The 21,944-nt window shown below is 38.4% G+C and overlaps 1 protein-coding gene across 1 annotated transcript in view; it reads right to left on the minus strand.

Annotated features, from left to right (window-relative positions):
* Positions 1–21,944, minus strand: part of Rasef (RAS and EF-hand domain containing) — an 84,152-nt gene that overhangs the window by 29,251 nt on the left and 32,957 nt on the right. Inside the window, exons 2-9 of the mRNA XM_008841378.3 lie at positions 21,256–21,402; positions 19,610–19,700; positions 11,389–11,484; positions 8,463–8,540; positions 5,595–5,710; positions 4,552–4,620; positions 3,034–3,118; positions 2,086–2,174 (exon numbers count right to left, since the gene is read on the minus strand). Of these exons, the coding sequence (XP_008839600.1) occupies positions 2,086–2,174; positions 3,034–3,118; positions 4,552–4,620; positions 5,595–5,710; positions 8,463–8,540; positions 11,389–11,484; positions 19,610–19,700; positions 21,256–21,402 (771 nt within the window). The remainder of the gene's footprint in view (positions 1–2,085; positions 2,175–3,033; positions 3,119–4,551; positions 4,621–5,594; positions 5,711–8,462; positions 8,541–11,388; positions 11,485–19,609; positions 19,701–21,255; positions 21,403–21,944) is intronic.

Consider the following 21,944-nt stretch of genomic DNA (forward strand, 5'->3'; position numbering starts at 1 on the left):
AAAGAGGTTAAATGGAGTTATCCTGTTACTGGGGACAATCACCCTACCAGAAACTGCATTTTAGCAAATAGAAAGCTCAGAGTCAGAAATGGGCTCCACTTTCGGAGTTAGTGACCAGCGGATACCAGTAGACCCTCAAACAATAATGGCTATTACCACTGCTCTTTGTTGCCTTCCAGAGCTTGACTCTATTGCTGAAGACACTATATGCATGAGTCATAGAATAAAAGTGGAGAAATCAAGCTGGTACTAACTTCAAAGCTTTATCTCTACTGGCTAGCTTGCATAGCGCTGAAAAGTGCTATGCGTGGTACTAGAAGAGAAAAATAATCAATCTTACTAGGCTGTGAACCTTACATGCTCCAATAACAGCTGGTCTGGCAAGATATTACTCACTGGTGCAACAGTGGCATGAATGCTATGTGAGGAACCATTTCCTAATTGGATTTAAGCTCCACTTAATAATATGGAGCCCATATCTGTCACAGTTATCAGGGCCAAGAACCTGTGACTAGACAGGTCACAGCCTACAGGGGAAAACCCACTACTATTATCCTGGTAAATGAAATAATAATGACTAATGTCTTATTGTCTCTTACCAGAGAAGCTTCTTCTTATGACAGACTACACTAAAACTCAAAACTGGTAAATGTGCAGAGAGTAAGAAACTGCACAGTGATTAGCCATGAATAGGACACCTATATTACACCCTCTTCTCCCAAGGGATCATTGCAGAGAAAGAGGAAAGATTGTAAAAGCCAGAGAAGATGGATGAATGCAAGGAAACCGTGTTTTCCAGACACAACAGGGCAGTTGCACATATCAACCCACAGTACTTGTGACAGTATGTATAAGATTTGAGCAAGTTCATGCAAGACAAAAAAATCTCAGCCTAGAAAGGGAAGAAAGACAAGACCCACCCCTAGCTGAGGAACTACTGGCAACTGATAGCTGAAGGGACAGGGAGAGTCATTAAAAGTTTGTCTTCATTAAAGGGAGTTTTCATTAAAGGTGTCATGCTGACAATGTTGACCCACTTCAGGGAATGGAGTGACACCCAATAGTATTAGGAGAACACAATTAGACTTGATAGGTCTTCAGATTTTCAACACTTGAACCACGCAGGAGACTGTTATATGTTGGAAAGTTCTGCTTTCAGCTTGAGATGGAGGTTTGGGCTCCCTTTGGTCCACTGTTTCCATGTGCTGACCCTAGGAAATGCTTCCCAGATTTTGCCTCAATGATGCTGGTCTCTTGTTACTCACAACTGATTTTCAGTCCCAGCTAACCAGCATCAGTTGTCCCAGAAAAGCAAAAGTTTTAACTCAGTGGTGCTGGTCTCTTCTTAATCACAGCTTACTCTTCAGCCCCAGTCAGCCACAAACCACAGATTCTCAATTCAAAATATCATACACACAGCCCTGATAATCTTTACTTCAAGTCAGGCCTTCATTGTCTACACCTCTTTCAGCATAGCATTTTCAAGCTCTATAGCAACAAGCTCTAAGCACTCAATGGCTTTTCCAGCCTAAAGTTCCAAATCCTTCCACAATCTTCCCCAAAACAACTGGGTCACGTCTGTCACAGCAATAGCCCGCTTTCTGGTACCAATTTCTGTTCTGGTTTACTTTTACATTGCTGTGATGAAAACATGGACCAAAACCAATTTGGGGAGGAAGGAGTTTATGTGGTTTACATCCCAGTGTCACAGTTCATTACTGAGGGAGCCCAATATAGGAACTCAGGGCAGAAACCTGGAGGCAGGTGCTGGAGCACAGGCCATGTAGGAGCACTGCTTACTGGCTTGCTCCCCTGGCCCGTGCTCAACCTGCTTTCTTATATAATACAGGATCACCTGAGCAGAATCATCACAGTGGGCTGGGCCCTCCTACATCACTCAACAATCAAGAAAATGCATCAAAGATATGACCACAGGTTAGTCCAATGGAGGCAATTCCCCAGTTGTGGCCTCATCTACCCAGATGTGTCAACTTGACAACTAAAGCTATCCAGCACACCTTCCTTTCAATTCTTCCTTCGTTTGATCTAGAACTCAAATAATAAAAGAAGTTGGTGCTACCATACCTGTCGTATGCCAGTGCCTGAGGAGAATGGTGGTTAAATTTGGGGCTGCTTCTGGAAATTGTATTCCCTGGTGAGATGTTATTTATATGCTGTAATACATAAGTGATTGTTTAATATTTCATGTAAACAGTTTCTGTACCATGTAAAGATATGCATATGAACACACATACAATTTAATTTCTAATATAACTAAAATTTTGGGATCCTATATGAGCAAATGTGAACTTGAAAAATCATTCAGAAAGTTTCAGCAAAGATAAAAGATCATGGTTCTCTCTCCTCATAAGATCTTGGTTCCAAATGCTACTGCATATTACATAAGAGTCCACTGGCTTCCCAGATATGACAGGACCTGTAACATCAGCTTCCTTGGACTGCTCTCTTTTGGAAGCACCATATGGCTCGGTAACTTTCTTGTAACCAGTTATGGCACTGGATGTTCATGCTTGAAGCTGTAGGGGAAGAGGCTTCATGGCAAATGTAATCTGAAAGGCTTGCTTCTGCTAACAGGGTTTAAAATCCAAGACCCTCATTTGACAAGGGTGCTGCCGTATAGAATAAATGGCAGGCGGAGGCATGTCTGCCTTCTCTTGAGTGGCAATGTCTTGTTTTTCCCACAATGGGATTTTACACTCTGCATGTACTCTGCTATCCATCTGGACACATCCGTCTCCTGCATCATCAACTCTTCCAGGGTAAAAAACAAGTTAAGCATCTTTCTCTACCTTCTTAGAATGTCTAACCTAAGAGCTTGGTTAACATCACATTTATTTCTGAAAATGAGTAGCAAATTATTAATTTAGAAAACTATTATTCTCATATTTTATGGAAATAATTTCTCATTAAAAGATCAATATGAAGATATCATCTAAGAACTACACAGTTCCCATCACCTCCGAAAACAATCTTGAGAAAGAACAGAATATATTGAAAGAGGACATCACTTACCAAAGATCTGCTGAACTTGCTGTAAGTGTTTTCCAGTGCACTCCTGAGGCCATCATTACTGTCATGCAGCTTTCGGTTAGCTGTTCTGCAAGGAAAGAAGGAAAGAAGATATGGGAAGTACTTGGGGGAAATCAATGTTCTTATTTTTTCTCAAGCAGTGGCATTTAGAAAGTAGAAATATTTACCACTTTGGACAATCTTGTTTCTCCTCAAACCATAGAGACTGAGGTAATAATTCACAACAACTGAGATAAAAATTACAAGGAACTGATTCATTCTCTCTGTGGCAGGTCTGGGTAATTTTAAGGATGATCTGGCAGTGCTGTGGTACTCACTTTTCCTTCAGGAAATGCCTATGTCAATAGGTTTCATACAGGTCTCTCTCTGTTCTCCAAATGCCTGAACCTAGCTGGCTGGTTCACACAGCTCATCTCCAGGCATAGAATGCTGTGGCATGCTTCCTCCTGACTCCTGTACCCTACACTGCTAACCTCCTGGTGGGATTCATGTTTCAAACATAAACTTGGCTATTGATCTCAGAATAATCTGGTCTTAAACACCAACTCATGTCCTTACTTCACATGATGTCATAAATGCCATTTTAACATCAACCTCACTCATCTGTAAAACAAGGATAACAGAGCTTCTATCACACAGAGTAGCTAATTATCCTCTGCTTATGGGCACTTCATCATTCAGATCTCAGCAGTTGTGCTGTCACTTCCTCTAGGAACACTTCCTTGACCTTTCTGGATAGGCCAGAGCTCCCACAGGGGACCTGCACCTCTCCTTTCCCACACTTCTCTCATTTGGTCTTTTGTATTTATTTCCGTAACTAGTGACCAGCTTCTGTTTTCCTCCTCTACACTAGCCTCTTGTAAAGTGCTTTTGTTTTCTCCTGCTCACCACTTCATCCTTGGTTTCAGAGGTACCTCACTCATAAAAGGTGCTAACTGAAAAATCTTATTGAATGAATTAATGAGTGAATGAATTCATAAAGTTGTTGGAACAAGTGATCTCTGCAGTTGCTACAGGTGAGACGATGGTGAAGAAAAACATGTCAAGCCTGACATTACTTAATTTAGTAAACTGAAAACAGAAGAAATATGTGTTGGTGAAAAAGAAGAAGGTATGTCAAGGTTTCCTGGGGAAGCCCCTCAGAGGATGCAAGCTGGCAGATCAGGATAAGATATCACTGGAAAAGGAAAAAAATAGATACTTCTAAGCAAGCATAACAAGTCGAGACAGAATGATTATGCACTGTCTTGTGGTCCCATTAATGTGAGGTGCTCAGCAGAGAACGATGACTATGAAGGCCACTCTGTTCCTTACTGAGGCTTAACTAAGACATTTGCCAGGGGCAGATGCATCAGGAAGTGGAGTTGACATAATGTACCACAGTGAGAAGAAGCACAGTAACCTGCACACTGGGCATGGCAACTAGCGTTACATGTGCAATATGCTTTATTAACAAAAAATATTTGGTAAAATTAGTGAGCATTTTATATGAGAACTTACTGGAGGATTTCAATTTGCCTTTCAAGACTATTGCGATCTTCTGTATATTCTCGGATTATTTCCAGATCCCTGCAAAATTTTATTTTATGTTTCGATGAGAATTAGGAGTCAAGTCTTACCTACATTCATCCTTTAAAGCCCTTTCTTTTCAAAAGGTATGCATTCTCGACTGTAGTTTTCTTTCTTTCTCAGGTTCTTGCTCTGCCCTCTGTGTCACCAGAGTCTCATACCCACACCCTATGCAAACTTTCCTGCATCCAATCCTTCCAGTGTGGAGCACTCCCATTCCCCATTACACAGCACCCACCAGCTTTTCCCAGTCCACCTCAAAGACCTGGTTCTATTCTTCACTACAACTGAACTCAAAACCTCCTGAATCTCCCAGCAGCAAATCTAAATGTTCCTTTCCAAACTTATATCCTTCTGTACTCCCTTCAACTTTCACAAATCCTAGCACCGCTGTTTTCCTCCTTTCCTGTGATCACACCATCCTGTGCATCATGCGCATACTTGGTGTCTCTTCTTTCCTCACTCTAAAACCAAGAAGAACCCACATAACCCATCTGTCTGGTATGAGGAACACCCTCACACCCATTCCTCTGTTGGTTGAAATATTTCAGAGGCCCTGGCTTCCTCTTCAAACCACGCACTCAAAATTCATTTCCCTCTCCCCTGGAACCACTGCTCTACAGACAAACTTATTAGTTCCTAATACTCTTAGTTTATTCAGTTTCATCTGTAAAAACCATTAAAATAGATTTCTTCCTTATGTATCTTCTTTCCACTGCTACTTAGTTTGATCATTTATTAAGCCTTGCGCTGTCCTAAAAGACCAATAATTAAACCAGTTAATATTTTAAAAAGATCACACACACACAAAGAAATAAATCTCTTACTAAATATATTTTTAGAAAGCATAAAAAAAGATGTATTAGCAAAGTTAGTGAATGACCCTCTATTTATTACTTAGCTAAGCTTCGTTCCCATAGATAATTAAGTAAATATTACCCTGAAATTTAAAAACAAAATGTAAGTTTTCATACCGTTCAGAATTCAGACTCTGGTCAGCATAATCACTTTTCAAAGCGTCTAGTTCACTCTGAAGAAAGGCTATGCTTGTCTGTGCCTCTAAAAGATCGCTCTTGAGTTTTTGATTTTCCTAGAGAAAATCAGCCATGAGGAGCATTAGACTCAGGGTTTCTTGCTTCTGGGAAATGTGAAGCAGTATACAGGGTAGCCCCCTGCTCCTATCTTTCCCAAGTTCTTAAGTTAAAAATATATATAAATTCTTAAAGTTGCTCTTCACTTCTTGAATCTGACAGCTGTTACCAAACTCCAATAGGCAAAAGCTGTTCAGTATTCTCTTGGGAATGTTACTGGAAAATTAAATGAGTACAAACATTGGACACTTTTTTTTATTTTATGTATTATTTTCATGTTATGTGTGTGAGTGTGTTGCCTACATGTATGTGAGTGTGCCCGTGTCATGCAACGCCGGGGAGGTCAGAAGAGGGCTTCGGATTCCCCTGGAACTGGAGTTAAGGACCATTCGTAGCCACCATGTGGGTGCTGGGAATCGAACCCGGGTCCTCTGCAAGAGCAGTCAATGCTCTTAAACCTCTGAGCCATCTCTCCAGCCCCATGAACACCTTCTTTACTTTATGAGAGTTATGAAGCACTTACAAATAAGCTGTGAAATTACGCCAAAAATTGGGTATACTGGTTGCTTTTTATTATAGATACTATCTTCTGACTTTTTAAAGTTTTGTGACTAATAATGAAAAGCTATAATTATGATATTTTTACATATTCCTTAAGAAAAAAAACAGGAATCTTTCAGTTCAAAATGGTGGACTGAATACATAGTTTAACAAAGGAAATGAACCATTAACAGTTAAAGGAATGAAAGAGGGGCCCATGTGCAGTCAAGTAACTTAGACACATTCTGGATAGTAAAAACCAGATGAAATGTGCTACCCAAAAGAAGAGTCAGAAAAAAACAAACAAAAACAGCTGTTATGTAGATATAATTTGGTTTTTGTTTTGTTTGGTTTTTCAGACAGGGTCTCACTATGTAGGCCCCTCAGTAGCCTGGAACTTGGTATACAGACCAGGCTGACCTGGAACTCACAGAGCTCTGTCTGCTTGGATTAAAGGCAAGTACCACCACACTAGTTTTGATGCATATACAATATAAGTGCCCACTGCCAAAGAAATTTCATGTGTTGAAACCTTTTTCTCCAGTTTCAGGTTGGATTAGTGGTATGGAGATCTACCTGCCTCTGCCTCCTGAGTACTGGGACTGAAGGCATCACAAACACCCCACAGAGATCATGTTTTTTGAATTAACTGACTGGCTCCTGACAGAAAAGTGAAAGCAGCTCTTTGTCCTCATTTATCCTGGGAAATGAGGTCCCACAGCCTGTAGGAACTTTGTCTACAGAACACTTAGTCTACAGATACCCTCTCAGAGTGTGAGCTCCCTGTTTAGCTAGTTACATGAGAATCCTATACCACCTATCTAAAATTATCAAGTGAATCTTCTACTTTTAAACATGAATCAAGGCTCAAAGACTTTTGCAGAAGAGGTTGGCGGAGGAAGGGCTGGAGTGTTAACTGAACGACTGGATGTGTCCTCCAACCACTAGCCCAGCAAACTATAGTCACACCTCCTTCACACATCAAGGAGTCCATGGGGGAGTCAGTTACCTCTTCCCATCCAATCAGTCGACCTTAGCTGCATGTGAAGGAGGGGCTAAGGATATATAAGAACACCATGAGGCACCTCTCTTGCCATTTTGTGTGGCTGTTGGGAAGTCACAGGATCTATATTTGAGTGTAGCCTTTCTAGCACAGCCATAAATGGGGAGGGTGGGAGCACCCATTCTCCTGTAAACAAAACCCCAGCCTATGCTCTGTTAGCAAGCCCAATAAACTCTTTAGAATCATTGAAAAAGAAAAAAAAAAAGACTGCCAAGTATTAGAAAAAAATCATTTAGAAAGAACTAAATTCCAGAGGCCTCCTGGAAGACCCTATACATTTAGACAAACTTTCAAGAAAATGTGAAGGAAGAAAATAGTACAATTACAATGAAGAAGCCAAAGAAAGAGATTACAGTTTGGGTATATAGTAAGATTGAAGCAATCCAAGAAAAATTGACATATCATAGTCTTCAAAATTAATATTTTGAAGGGTAAAAATAAATTCCATGCGTTAAGGAAAATAAAAAATTCTTACAGATTAGTGTGATAACAAAATGGTTGAGTATCTACTACAAGAAGGCAAGAACTCAATCAGAAAACCCAAGAAAAGCAAGTAACTATTTGAAAGTTGTGATCCAAATGTAAAGACAAGGCAAATGCAGCAACCTCTGGAGTGGTAGGCTATGAAGGGACTGCTGTGATTGTAAGGCTGGGAACCTTCCTCCTGAGTGGCAGAAAGATAATGCCTAGGCAGAAAAGAAAGCATTCCTAGCTTAGAGTCATAAGAAACAAAAATGTCCTCAATCTTAGGGATTAATCTAAAATTAAAACAAATAAAATAACAGCATAAGTAAATGTTAATCCATTTCACAATACAGAAAGTAAAGAAATGCTCAACAAAAGACAGAAAAGACCAGAGAGAACAGTTGGATGAAGGACAGGGAAAATATACAAAACCAAAAGCATGAGGTTCATTACATAAAATAATGCTTAGCATCATGTGTCTGTTACTTGAAGTAAATAAACTTAAAAAAATACCTACTCATAATAGGTAGTATATAAATACTTATTCAAAAGTATTTAAAAGATTTTCTCTAACCATAGTATCAATTTCTCTTTAATCTTTTTTCCTTGAAACACAGAAACAGTACTGTAAATATTTGTCTCACAAGAAATAATCTTCTGATTAGTAAAAGGGTGGTTCTTACCATTGATAAATCATAAATTTGTTTTTTTAATGCTGCCATGTCCTCCTTTTGACTTATGTGCCTTGACTGTTCTTCAAGCTGAAAGATTAAAATCATGTAAATACAGTATCACTAAGATATTATAAAATATGAATGTGTAAATTCTAGAAGCTTTTAACTTTCAACATCGTATGACTATACAAATTATTAAACATAAAATTTGTAAGATTTAAACATTTGTTTCAAATAATTTAATCATTTGAAGAAGAGACTTTTATTTTTAAATGAATTTTTTTGAAAACAAGGGGAAAGACCTTTTGGAAATCACTTCATAGTAAAGCAACCCAGTCCATGTTTCACTCTTACATTAAAGGAGTCTGGGCATTCACATTTTCTTTTGTTCTGTGCACTGAACACTTCCTATCCTCTATCGTTTATAAAGGTTTTACCTTCTGTCAGAATATAAGATTTTTTTAGTGTTTTTGAGACAGGTTTATATTGTCCAGGCTGGCCTCAAACTTGCTATGTAGCTGAGGATGGCCTTTATACTCCTGATCCTCTGACCTCTACCTTTAATGTGCTGGGAATACAGGTGAGTGCTAGAAATAAAGGTATTAACTACTGCAACCAGCAAGAGTATGCATTTTTAAAAGAGCATTATTAATGTCAGACTCACCTGTTTTCTTCATGGTAATTTAATAAATGCTTACAGTAATAATTGGAATCACACAACAACCATCTGAGGTGGGGAAGAAGTCTGGTACAGGCAAGTAAAGTAAAAATGTCAAACAACTCCATCATTTCTCAGTTCCATAATTTTGAGCAAGTTATTACTCTCTCTGGAACTTAGTCCCCATTTCTAAAAGCAGGACATTTAGACTGTCCTCATAAAAAGGTTCAGTTTCCAAATGATGGAAAAAATCTTAACATAGAGTCAATAGAATGCCAGTTACTATAGTTAGGTAGGACAAGTCATTGTTAGATCCATTTTGCAGATAAGAAACTAAGGATCAGAAAGATAAAGAAAATTCTTCTATCATAGGAGAAAGTCAAAGACTCAGGCCTCCCCATCCTGACTCATGGCATCTCACTGCTTAGGTCCTTATCATATGGTGTGTCTTTCTTGCACATATCTTTGTAGTCTAAAGATCTGGAATGCCAGAGAAATAAAGACAATGAAAAGAAGACTTTATAGGTAAGAATATTGATTCATAAGTCTGGAAAGGACTCATAGTATGATGGTCTAATGACTTTCCAAACTGACATAAAAGGTAATTAGAGGAGCATTTCACAGAAAACTCCTAGATGATTGATGTTCAGTCATTACAGAGGTTTAGATAATCACAGCTGACAATGAACTGTCACTTCACCTCCTTGTAGTCAGTGATGCATATATTACAGGTGCCACCTGTTACTGGAGAAACTGAAGTCCCCTGTCAAGGGTCTTAGTCTCATTAATGAGACTAAGAAGAACGCTCAAGAACAATTTTATCAGAATTTAAAAGAAAAACCCCATAACAGGAAACATGTAAATCTTGGCAGCTGCCCAGAGAAGAAAGATGGAGAAAGGAAGAGAAAACCTCGCCTTCTGAGTGAGGCCGGCATGCTCAGAAGCGGAGGCCAATCACAAGACAGACAAGCATCTGTCAGCAGAAAATGGGTGAGGAGAAGCTTTACAGGAAGAGTAATGTACTCTCAAGCACTAGGGAGAGCATGCTCAGGAAAGAGATAGAAGAAGAAAATTTCTGAATAATTCAGAAAAGCAGGCAGACTTAAGAAAGACTCACAGAAAGCACCCCCCCCCCATTTCTTTAACATAGCTGCAGGTTAATTCTCCTTCCTTAGTCAGAAAACTGACTGGCCCAAGTGAATTGATGCTTATGTTTTGGGTAGTTTGTAATGTTAGGTCTCCAATCCGGCCAAATAAATTCTATTTTCATGACCAGAAGCAAAGATCTTTCCCTTAATTGCCTTCCAATAATACTGTTTTACTTAAGCTATTTCCATTAGTGATAGAAACAACTGCACACAAGAAGTGAGCCCAGCACTGAAAAAGAGCCAGCTTGTAGTGACAGGTCAGAGTGTACTTCAAACACCAGTTCCAAGCTCTGCATCTGGTGATACCAACTTGATACCATGAAATCAGTAACATAAACCATCGACACCGTGTCAAGTAGCAAGTGACCCAAACAGACCCCACCCTTCTGCTCCAGAGCTACTTCTTAACCTCTGCCAACATATCACAGGGTAGAAAATGCTGGAATGCTGTCACACTTTTGTTCATATTTTGACAAGATTTTCTTATTATTCCCTAATCAGTGATCCCTAGACCTAAACTTTCTTTTTTTTTTCTTTTTTTTTTTTTTCGGTCTTTTTGAGACAGGGTCTCCCTGTAGCCCCAGCTGTCCTGGAACTCACTATGTACACCAGGCTGGCCTTGAACTCACAGAGATCCGCCTGCCTCTGCCTCCCCAGTGCTGGGATTAAAGGCGTGTGCCACTACTTTCTTTTTAAAATAGCAATTTTCATTTAATTTAATAAATATTTTTTGAAATCTCTGCTACACACTTTGTAGTAAGCTAGGGGCAGAAATACAGGGATAACTGACCTAAAGAGATGTTTCATCCAGTATTGAGGAAGGGATGATCCACAAGACATGGAAGACTCACTAGAGGGCACGTGATGAATAAAAACTGAGAAATGGAAACAGGTTTGATGAACAACTGTTCAAGGGCATGAAATTTTATTAGACCTATATTAAATGACAGATAGTTGGTCTTGGAAATAGAAGAGGAACTAAGTAGTCTTTAAAAAGTCTTCCCAAGGAAGGACTTGATTCTGACTCTCAGTTCTATCTCTACTTCAACATAATTTTAAGTGTTTTTCATTATTAATAGACACATTGAGATGAGGCCATTTCTAGAATATAAAGCTGACATATGCATACCTTTTTTAACCTTTTGATGGTCCCCTGCAGTTCTCCTACTTCTGCTTCATACTGCCTTCTGAGGTCATTAAGGGCTTCCTCAGCTTTTCGTTTTTCCTACAGGGAAAAAAAATACTACATTTAAATGAATTCCACCCCTTAAACAGCTATCAAAACCCGTTAGGTGAGAAGCACTTTGCATCAAACTAAGCTGACCTCAAGTCTCTTAAAGGAGACAGTGAGAAGAGAAGACAGAAAGATATGAAGAGTTCTAGGTGTATAGCACTGTTGGAATTGAAACATAAAAATAGAAGAACTATAGGTTATCGTGCTTCACATAAACATTTCATCTTGAAGAAATCTCTAAGAATATTACCCTGTGATAGGGTCACAGCACATCCATTAATTAAGTACTTATTATTTTCAAAAGATACAGTACAGCTATAGCCTGCAGGGCTCCAGGCATGCCTAAAATTCCATGACATCTCAGGTCCCTGGAAGGCATGTTTGACATACCTTTTATCCTACAGTTTATATGTTATCAATTATATCATTGTAAATTTCTATGCAAAGTGTGTAGAAGCTGCAATAGGCCTAGGCTGGTAGAGTTAACAAGAATAGAATCTGAGAAATGTCAGGTGATTTTTGTCCTTAAGTGAACACGATAACATGTACTTATACCAGGTAAGATAACTAGAACACCATCAAATAACAATTGGCCCATTGTAGTATATGCAGCTAAGGCACCATTACAAAGCCTGTGTCTGTATGTCTCTAATTCAAACGTGCTCCTTTAAATCCCCCCAGAGCAGATAGTGACAAAAAAGGCACACAAGGAGGCCTAGAGACTGCTATTCAGAAATTCCCATTGATGTGGAAGAATAGGACTGGATTGAGAGAGGAGGCTGAGATTAACTTGTGAAGACTACTATGAAACACTGGAATTTAGGCTGCTGGCTCCTAAGAAAACAGAGACAGCCAGAAAAATTCATGGCATGTAAATGATCTCTAATAGGTTATAAAGACCCCATCTCTCTTCTGAAGCAGGACTTTTAGATCATACTAGCTGCCTTTGTCTCTCCCAGAAAGCAGACCACTTCCCTTAGCAATCTGTGCCTTAGGACAATGAAACTGAGATGCAGGTGCCTGCAGTGACACAGGCCTAAGAAGGAAAAATGAGCTCAGATGTTCCCTCTTCTCCCCACACCCAGGTGGGCTCTCTCTCTGGGCTAGAGTTGATAAGAAAGCACACTGTGCTAGGATCTTACAGCCCCTCTCCCATTTCTACAAGTTTATAGATCTTGGCCAGACTACACTACATGGCACGAAGCTTGTCCGCATCTTTGGAAACCTGTAAGAATCAGACACCCTCTTTGTTCCAGAAGTTTAAAGGCCCTTTTCTTCAGGACTCTAGCTTCACTGTTTTCCAGGCTGAACTTTTGATCTCCTGATCTTCTGGTCTCAATTTCTCAAGTACTCCGGTAACAGGCATGTACCATAATGCCCAGCTATCTCCGCCTTTATTGGATGATTGTGAGAATTAAATAATTTGTGTAATAATTAAATAATTTGTGTAATTAAATAATCCCTATAAATCAAATACTCAAGTGTACTAAATATTTAATGAGTGTTAAATGACCCATATATATTAAACTGGGTGTGGTGGCGCAGGCCTTTAATTCCCAGCACTTGGGAGGCAGACAGGAAGGATCTCTGTGAGTTCCAGGCCAGCCTGGTCTACATAGTGAATTCTAGGCCATCTGGGGCTACAGGGAAACCCTGTCTCAAAAAAGACCAAGATATTAAATAATCCATGTGAAATTCCTGGCAGGAGAATATTTCCCTATCAACTATCTTGGCTTAGTTCAGCTTTCTAGCTATGTATGCTGATTACCTCTCCAAGTGAAGCTCTTTGAGATTTAAAGGAAAAACGTTCTCTCTCTTCAAGGCCTCATCATGCTGCCTGTGGTATGATGTTCTACCTCTTCTAATGCTCTTCTACTTCAAGGCCCAATCACAGTCCTCCATGATTTGCAAGGCTCTTTTCCAAGCTCATTCTTAAGGATAATTTTGTATCTGCTCCTTTCTACAAATCTGCAGTTTATTCTCTATTCTTTTGAGTTATAACAAGGACCATGGTTGAGCTCTGGCTCAGTTCTAAATTTGTTTCCCTTTCCTAACAAACTACCTCCTTTCCTGTAACTATCCATGTGTCTCTTTACAATTCATTAAGAGATACAAAACTTCAGCAGGTGCCCCTCTGAGATTAGATTCATGCCTATAACACCAAGAGCCAAGTCATTTTTAAACTTTCTGTGTCTCTTAACAATTATACCATGACATATTCTGTGCTCACTATTCAAATTGTTTTAGGTTAAAAATCAGTGAAATTCAGTGAACTAATACTCACTAATTGTCCACCATCTAACAAGAATGGTTCTAGGAACCAAGAATGCAGAGATAGAGGAGGAAACAATGAAAACTGATCTGCCCCTGCATTCTAGTTGAGAGAGGATGGAAGGAAGGAGGGAGGGAGAGACAGAAGATAGTTTTTAAAAACACATTAAAGAGGGAAAAAAGCAGTGAGAAGTGACAGGAAGTCTCTGCAGAGGTCCTCACCCCATATCTGAGTACATGCCAGATTCAAGGTCTTATTAATCATTAATTGGTCATCCCTATTTTCTACTCTTTTTCTTTTTGCTGTCCCTTCCCTCCTCTCCTCTCCTCTCCTCTTCTATTCTCTCCTCTCTTCCCCTCCCTTTCCTTCCCTTCTTTCCCTCCCCTCTCTTCTTCTGGCAGGGCTTCACTGTTTCCCAGGATGAACTTGATCTCCCGATCTTCTGGTATCAATTTCTCAGATACTCAGGTAACAGGCATGTACCATAATGCCCAATTATCTCCATTTTTATTGGATGATTGTGAGAATTAAATAATTTGTGTAATTAAATAATCCCTATAAATCAAATACTCAAGTGTACTAAATATTTAATGAGCATTAAATGATCCATTATATATTAAATAATCCATGTAAATTATATAATCCATGTGAAATTCCTGGCAGAAGAACATTTCCCTATCAACTATCTTGACTTAGTTCAGCTTTCCAGGTAAAACAATGAGCAATACATATTACCTGTTTCACATGTAGTCATGATGACAAGTAGTTCAGGCAGTCTTACTAACATCAAAATCACCTGGGTCCGTGTATTACAGTACCAAAAAGCCCCTTAAGAGAAAACTGGTCAAGTGAATAAGAATCTCTAGCCTGGGTGGAGCCTTAACTTTCCAGTTTTGCTGAGTCAATCACCTGGTTACAGCACTACCCAGGAAAGCGGGTTTACCTTAAATCATACCACAGAGATAGACAGAATACATAAAGCATTAATAACATAGTAAACTCTTCCTTCCCAGAATCCTCGCCCACTACTGCAAAGCTTACATACCAGGCCATAGACATCTAGCTTTCTGTAAGACTTCCCTCTTTTTCTAATTCTTCAGAAAAGCATAACCTCTTTTTCTTCTTTTTATCTCTTTTCTAACCATATTTTTCCAAAAGCTCTGGGTTGCCCCAATATTTTGGGCTTTCTCACTGTTTCTTTAAGATTCCCCACCTTGTGTCCACCACATGTCTGATCTCCATGCTGGCTCTAAGTGAGCATGGCTTTATCGCTTTTCTCCTTCCTTCCATCTCCTCAGAATGGCACCAAGATTTATACCTTGCCTGTTCTGAGAATTTTTCTTAAAATTCTAATAAAATTGTCCTAAATCTTACATTTAATTCAATGAATTCTTAAATTATTTTATGAACATCCCTGAAAGGGGACCCCATTTCCCCCTGTGCCACATGGCCACAAACACAGACATAATAACTTTTATGGCTTAAAATATTTTACTAATATCTCAATAAAGACAATTATAACTCATTCATTTCATTCCTAATCTGCAACATGCAGAGCCGAGGGAGTCAGGCCCTATTTGCTAGTGGCTGACCCAGTGACTTGTGATGCCTTATATAAAGAACTAGAGTTTGACTCCTAATGGCCCCTGGACTCACTCCAAATAATCAGTCCCAAGGACAGATGGTATTAGAAATTACTACTTAACTGGATAGTGGGCTGTCCATCTACTCAAATATGACCCCATACAAATACTCAAATATGACCCCATACAAATGGTACAGGACACAAGGCAGGTAAATTAACTGCTGTAAAAAGTCTGTTCCAGCTCATCTTATAGGGTGCAATAGTCTCTTTTTCTGTCCTCATTTTTTCTTTCTGAGAATCTGGCCACTCTGTTAATGTCTATGGTGTATATTCTTTATTAAAACTTGTACATAAATTCTGGTCTAATAAATACTTACACTCTCTTACATTGGCAGATAGTCCCAGTCCCACAAAATCTATATAATGTTTCCTATGAGTTGAAAATGTGCATCTATGGACACAAATCTGATCAATAAAATTCAGCAAACAAAATTCAACAATATATGTGATATATTGTATCATAATTGGTAAGACAAAAAAAGCGTCATTATCAGAAGAGAAGCATCTTTATTCAGAGGCCATTATCAACCCAAAACATCTAATGGAATCTACCAAATGTTATTGGGTGTATATAATGCTATAGAATGAAACACATATAAAAAAAAAGAAGATAAATGTATTTCTACAAGTTCACTAGTAACAATCAGAAATCAAAATTTTAAAACATCTTAGTAACATCAAAATACAATGCACTTAGGAACAAAGCACATGTAAGATCCTCACATAACAGGCTATAAAACATTCCTGATAAGGAAGAAATAAATAAAAACAGAGAATGGCTTGTGTTTGTAGAACAGAATATTCAGTGTTGTTAATGCACCAATTTCCCACATTGACCTACAAATGCAGTGAAGTCAAATTCCCAGCAAGATATTGTTTTAGATTTGCTTTTTAAAATAATTACGGTTGATTCTATGGAAATTGAAGAATCTAAAATAGGCAAAACAACTTCACAAAAGAAAAAAGTTAAGGAATGAACACCACTTGACTTCAAGACTTTTTTAAGCAGCAGTTGTCGGGATAGCACTATTGATATAAGGACAGGACAAAATCAAGAACTGAGAAATAAACCTGCATAAAAACGGTAAACTGACTTTTAACCAAATAAAGAACATTAATTAGTAGTGTTTTCAACAGATGGTACTAGAATAATTAAATACACACTAAAAAAACTGAACAATGATCATCATATTTTGTACCATATACAAAAATGAATTGAGAGTGTAAAAACACTAAAATATATTAGAGGGAATACAGGAAAATTTCTGTCTCCTTGACTAAGTCAAAGATTGCTACATACAGCACCAAAAGCATCATCCACAAATGAAGCTTTCTAATTTGGACTTTACCATATTAATTTTTTCCTACTTCTCAAGAAACTGTTAGAAGAAACTGTTACAAGCAGAATCTGGGTGAAAATGCTTATAGACCAGGCATCTGATAAAGAAATATTCAGAGCATACAGAGACCACTCAAAACTCAGTAATAAAACTTAGTTTAAAAAAAAAAAACTTAATTTTTAAAATGATCAAAAGATTTCACAAAAGGATGTATTATATATATGTATATATATAAAATGACAAATAAGCACTTGAGAAATTCTCAATAGGTTAGTCATTAGAGAAATGCAGCTTAAACCACACCCAGATTCTTCTACTTAGTTACATGTGGTGTAGAACTCTCATACTTGGCTGTACACTATTAGGCACTCTGTAAACCAGTTTGCCAATGTCTTACAAAAATGAACTATACCTGCAGAGAGGAGATTAAGCCAATTCATGCTAAGAACTCACTCAATAGGAATAAAAGTATATTCCTACATAAATTTTCATATATGAATACTCATAGCATCCAAACTTATAGGAGTCTAAATCTGGAAATAACTCAAATGTCAACAGATGTATAAATAAACTCCCATATCTACATGATCCAATTCTAATCTCACTAGAAAAGTAGATACTGATATGCGGCTAAGTCTTACAATAATTATGCTGAGTAAAAGCATCCAGAGAATAAATCACACATACTGTAATATTCCACTCATATACAATTTTAAAAACTTCAAAGTAATCTATAGTAACAAGAAATAGAACAGCGGTTGTCTAGCAAAGAGAGACAGAGCAAGAAGGAAGACATAACAAAGCGACCTGAGAAGAATATGACCCATGTTCTTGCTTGCAAAGACAACTCCACAGTATACACGTGTGTCCAAACTTAACATGTTCTAACAATTTACACAGGTACAGTTTAGTCAATATAAATTAGACATTAATAAAAGTGTCATAATGAAAAAACTAATTGAAGCAATGCAATATACAATCCACAAACAAAAGAAGTTGAGGTGGAAAATAAGCACTGTGTCTAGAAAACTAGGTGAGGGAATCAGAGGAAGGTGGAAATTTTCAACTTTGAAGAATTTAGAAAAGTAGAAAGGAACAGGATAACAATCACCAGGGCAAAGAAAATGATTTGAATAAAATCAGAGTCAGGAGCAGTGATATCAGTGGGCAGCTATGCAGGGTGGAGAACTCCAAAGGCTGAGGGATGCCAGGTGCCTGGGGGAACCTAGGGGAAAATCTCTAATAAGCTATCATATATTATTCCAGAGACAATATGATTAGAAGGCTATGGGAGTGGTGCCAGGAAAGACTGGCAGACAGGCTTCCTCTCAGTGTCAAAGCTGCTCAATTAGCAGTAACACCCTAGACTGACATGCTCAGGCTTGAGCATACAGGCATATGGAGACTGACTGACTGCAAATGTCATCATTGCAGACTAGAGAAAAGAAGTTGGGGGGATGGCACAGTTTTTGTATTTTTTAAATTTTTTATCTTTAGGTTGAAGTGAGGAAACCAAGGAAGATATTATCATTACAAAACACCATGTTATCAGAGGTGGAGGCCATAGCAACACCGCCACTACCAACAAGCAGTTTGGGAGGCACTGGATTGGAAGTGATGACATTTGATTATAGTATAACATATGTACCTGAGAAGTGTTTAATAAATGAATGGATTCACAGATTAAAGAATGGTGAAAATTTTTAAATCATCTGCACCAACACTGGGCTGTGAACCCTGAAGCAGTCTATGGGTAGACCAAGCTGGCCTTGAACTCACAGAGAACCGCCTGCCTTTGCCTCCCAAGTGCTGGGACTACAGGTGTGCACCATGATGCCTGGCTTTGCCCAAAGGGCTTTTAAACTTGTTATTAAGAGATACAAAGGCATCTTTGTGTTAAAAAAGCATTTAAGGTAAAATATCTGAAAGGAGACAAGAAGGCACTAAGCCACAGAAAGTAAGGTAGACATTAACAGCCATGATGTGCCTACCATAAGCACAGTGCTTCATATACATGAAGATTAACCTTCACTGAGGCTGGTAGGCAGGATTATCCCATTTTAAAGATAGAATGCCAAAGACTCATGATGAGATGATTTTTCCAGAGCCACCTGGCCTTGGTAAGGGCAAAGTAAAGTGGAAGACTTAGGTCTAAAAGATGCCAGTACTCAGGCCTGCAAACTTGCTGCCTCTCAGTATCACTGATGCAAATATATGAAAGTGGAATTTTAGATTCTGGTATTAAGTACTCAAAGAAATGTGTGAATTTTCTGCTTTAAGTAAACATCACTTGCTCAAATATATTTTATGCTGAAAAAAAACGTTTCCACCCCCCCAGAGAAAATCACCAATGGTAGCATGTAACTTTCACCTTAAAAATTCCTAGAATAATATTCCATCATGAAATACCACAGTTGGGAGACAGGATTTTAATCTCACTCAATCTAGATTTAAAGTTCATCAGTAAGACAAATATATAGAATCCCAGCCATCTTTACTACCAAAGGCCGGCTCTCCAACTCTGCCAGTCCTTCCTTCCATGGTCACTTACCCTTTTCAAAGATACCTCTGACCTCCGACCTAAACTGACACCTCTCCAACTCACACATGATTTTTTGCTGTGCTTGTCACTACCAGAAACTTACATCTTTCACTTATTTACCTGATTACAATCTCTGTATTTTTTTAATCCATTACCAAAAACACCTCTGGTCAAAATCACTTCACTGGTCAAAATCCACAAACAGAGTACTAAGTAGCTGCTGTCCCCAGGCTCTGGTTCGAAGAAAAGTGCCCACAACTCCGTGATAACAGGTGCTCCCTGAAATGCCCAAGCGAATGGCAAATCCACGGACTCACATCTTTCCGGGTCTCATTTTCTGCTGCCTGAATCCTTTGATCCATTTCCTCTTCCAGTTCACTCAGCTGCATGGCTGCCTTGTCCTGGGCTCTGGAATTCAAAAAGGAATTGTACACTTGGGATGGAAAGAGAGTCAAATCAATGACTTCAAGCCTCATAGCATGTTGATGAGGAGGATGGTATTCTAAATAATATTCCCCATTCCCTCTATGATATACAAGTCAGATTATCATTTTGACTAAGTGTAAAATGACAAAATAACAAATTCTTAAAATCTTGCTGCCACAACTGAGTTACAAAACCTAGATTAAAAAAAAAAAACTTTATGGAAAACGATGGCTACATTTAATTTTTAAATTCTATTATATAAACTTCCAAATATTATATGTTGAAGTCAAAGGGAGAAAAAGTGATTCTAGCAATTATTTCTAATCAATCTCCTAAGGTTCCAGAATAGTAATAACATCTGTTAGAGAAAGTCTCATAGAGCAGTCTGTGACCTGATTCCCTATTGGCAATTTGGGTAACCTCTTCAGAGGATGGTGTGATAAGAATAGGAGATAGGAATTGGCTAGGCAGTTAGGGTAAAAAGACCCCAAAGAAAAGTAGCCAGTTTCTTGGCTAAAACTCACAATGTCCTTGGTCCGCTCAGCAACATACTCCATTCAAAGGCCAAAAATGTCAAAAATATTTGGGAGCTTTTATCTAATCCTTAAAAGATTTTAGGGTTACCTCTTCAGAAGGGGGAATGCTAGAGTAGCCAAGCCACGCTAAAAAATAAATAAATCAAAGAAGAAGAAAGAGTACATGAAGTTATCAGAAAAAAGTGATGGGGAGATATGGGAGGAGTTGGAGGGGAGGGAGTGGGCATGGATTTGATCAAAACACCTTATGTGCACGTATGAAATTCTCAATACATTATTTATTAAAAAAAGAAAAAGTCTCTTTTATTAATGAAATTAATATATCAGATCTTTATGTCACTGAGATGATGAAAAGTTAGAAATGAACAATTTTTACTGAGGAGGATAGAGTCCTTTAGTTTGTTTCACTGGTAATTATCTAGTATGGAGAAGTTCATCACTTTGCAACTGATAAGATTTCATCAAACTTTAAAAACATAGTTCCTTCATTTTTCTCTAAGGTACATGTCCAGTAAGCTGACTTTCCCATGTGTGAAGGGCTCTACTCATGATGTCACCTACTGAGACTCAGTATCCCAAGGGTGCATTTTCATTCTTTTGAAGATAAAGGACTGAGACTTGGAGAGAGTAGGAAATTTATCTGTGACGTTTTATACCTATGAGTCACAAGGCTAAGCTTCAAATAGAATTCTGCCTAGCTCTCTGGCACTTTCTTGTATGTACCAAGCAGTTGGATAGAAGACACATCTCTAAATTGTTCTGTATGGAATCAACAGTCCCAAGGACCTGACATCACACTATCAACAGATTGCTATTTGACCCTGTAATTACTGCCAGACACAACTTACCATCTGTGGATTTAGTTTAGAAAGCTCTGGATTCCTGAAGTTGAGGAAGTTTACTTTTAGCATAATGTGATCATGCCATTCAGTTCCTCTGCCACCCCAGGTCACAGAGCAAGTTACAGACTTTGTATACTTTGAAAGGAGTTGCCTCAGTACCTCTTCACAGCAATGGCCAGGTTTTCCATTTCTGTGCTTTGAAGTTTGATCTCATGGATAAAGTTCTTTATCACATGTTCATATGGCTGAATTAGTCTTGGCTCCACAAGGTTGATGTTTTGATACAGGGTACTAACTTGTTCTTTTCTGCCAAAAATATTAAAGTTAAATTAGATCAGGTAAAAAGAAAAACAGAAAAAGTACAAGACATTTTTAGGAATGAGAAAGATAACTAAAGAAGAAATGAAGAAGGATTAAAAATATTCACAGACTGATCTAGAATGAAGAGAAAAGTCAGAGCCCTGTTGCTATCTTCTCCATGTCGAAAGATGGCCGGTGGATGTGCTAAGAAAAGACTCACAACAAATGATTCTTTTTTTGTTGTGTTTGCTGAAAATGGAATAGTAAATAACTTTACAGAAAAGTAAACTGATGACCTAACTCCATGCATTACCAATCCCTAATAAGACATGTGTTTTAAGAGTGTATATACCTACATTTTGTGGTCAGTTAAAATATTACTTCATGCCAGGTGTGGTGGTGCATGCCTTTAATACCAGCACTCGGGAAGCAGAGGCAGGAGGATCTCTGTGAGTTCAGGCCAGCCTGGTCTACATAGTGAGTTCCAGGACAGCTGGGACTACAGGGAGACCCTGTCTCAAAAAGACCAAAACATATATATATATATA

This window comes from Nannospalax galili, unplaced genomic scaffold (assembly GCF_000622305.1).
Source record: "Nannospalax galili isolate Female #2095 unplaced genomic scaffold, S.galili_v1.0 scaffold801, whole genome shotgun sequence".
Taxonomy (NCBI): Eukaryota; Metazoa; Chordata; class Mammalia; order Rodentia; family Spalacidae; genus Nannospalax; species Nannospalax galili.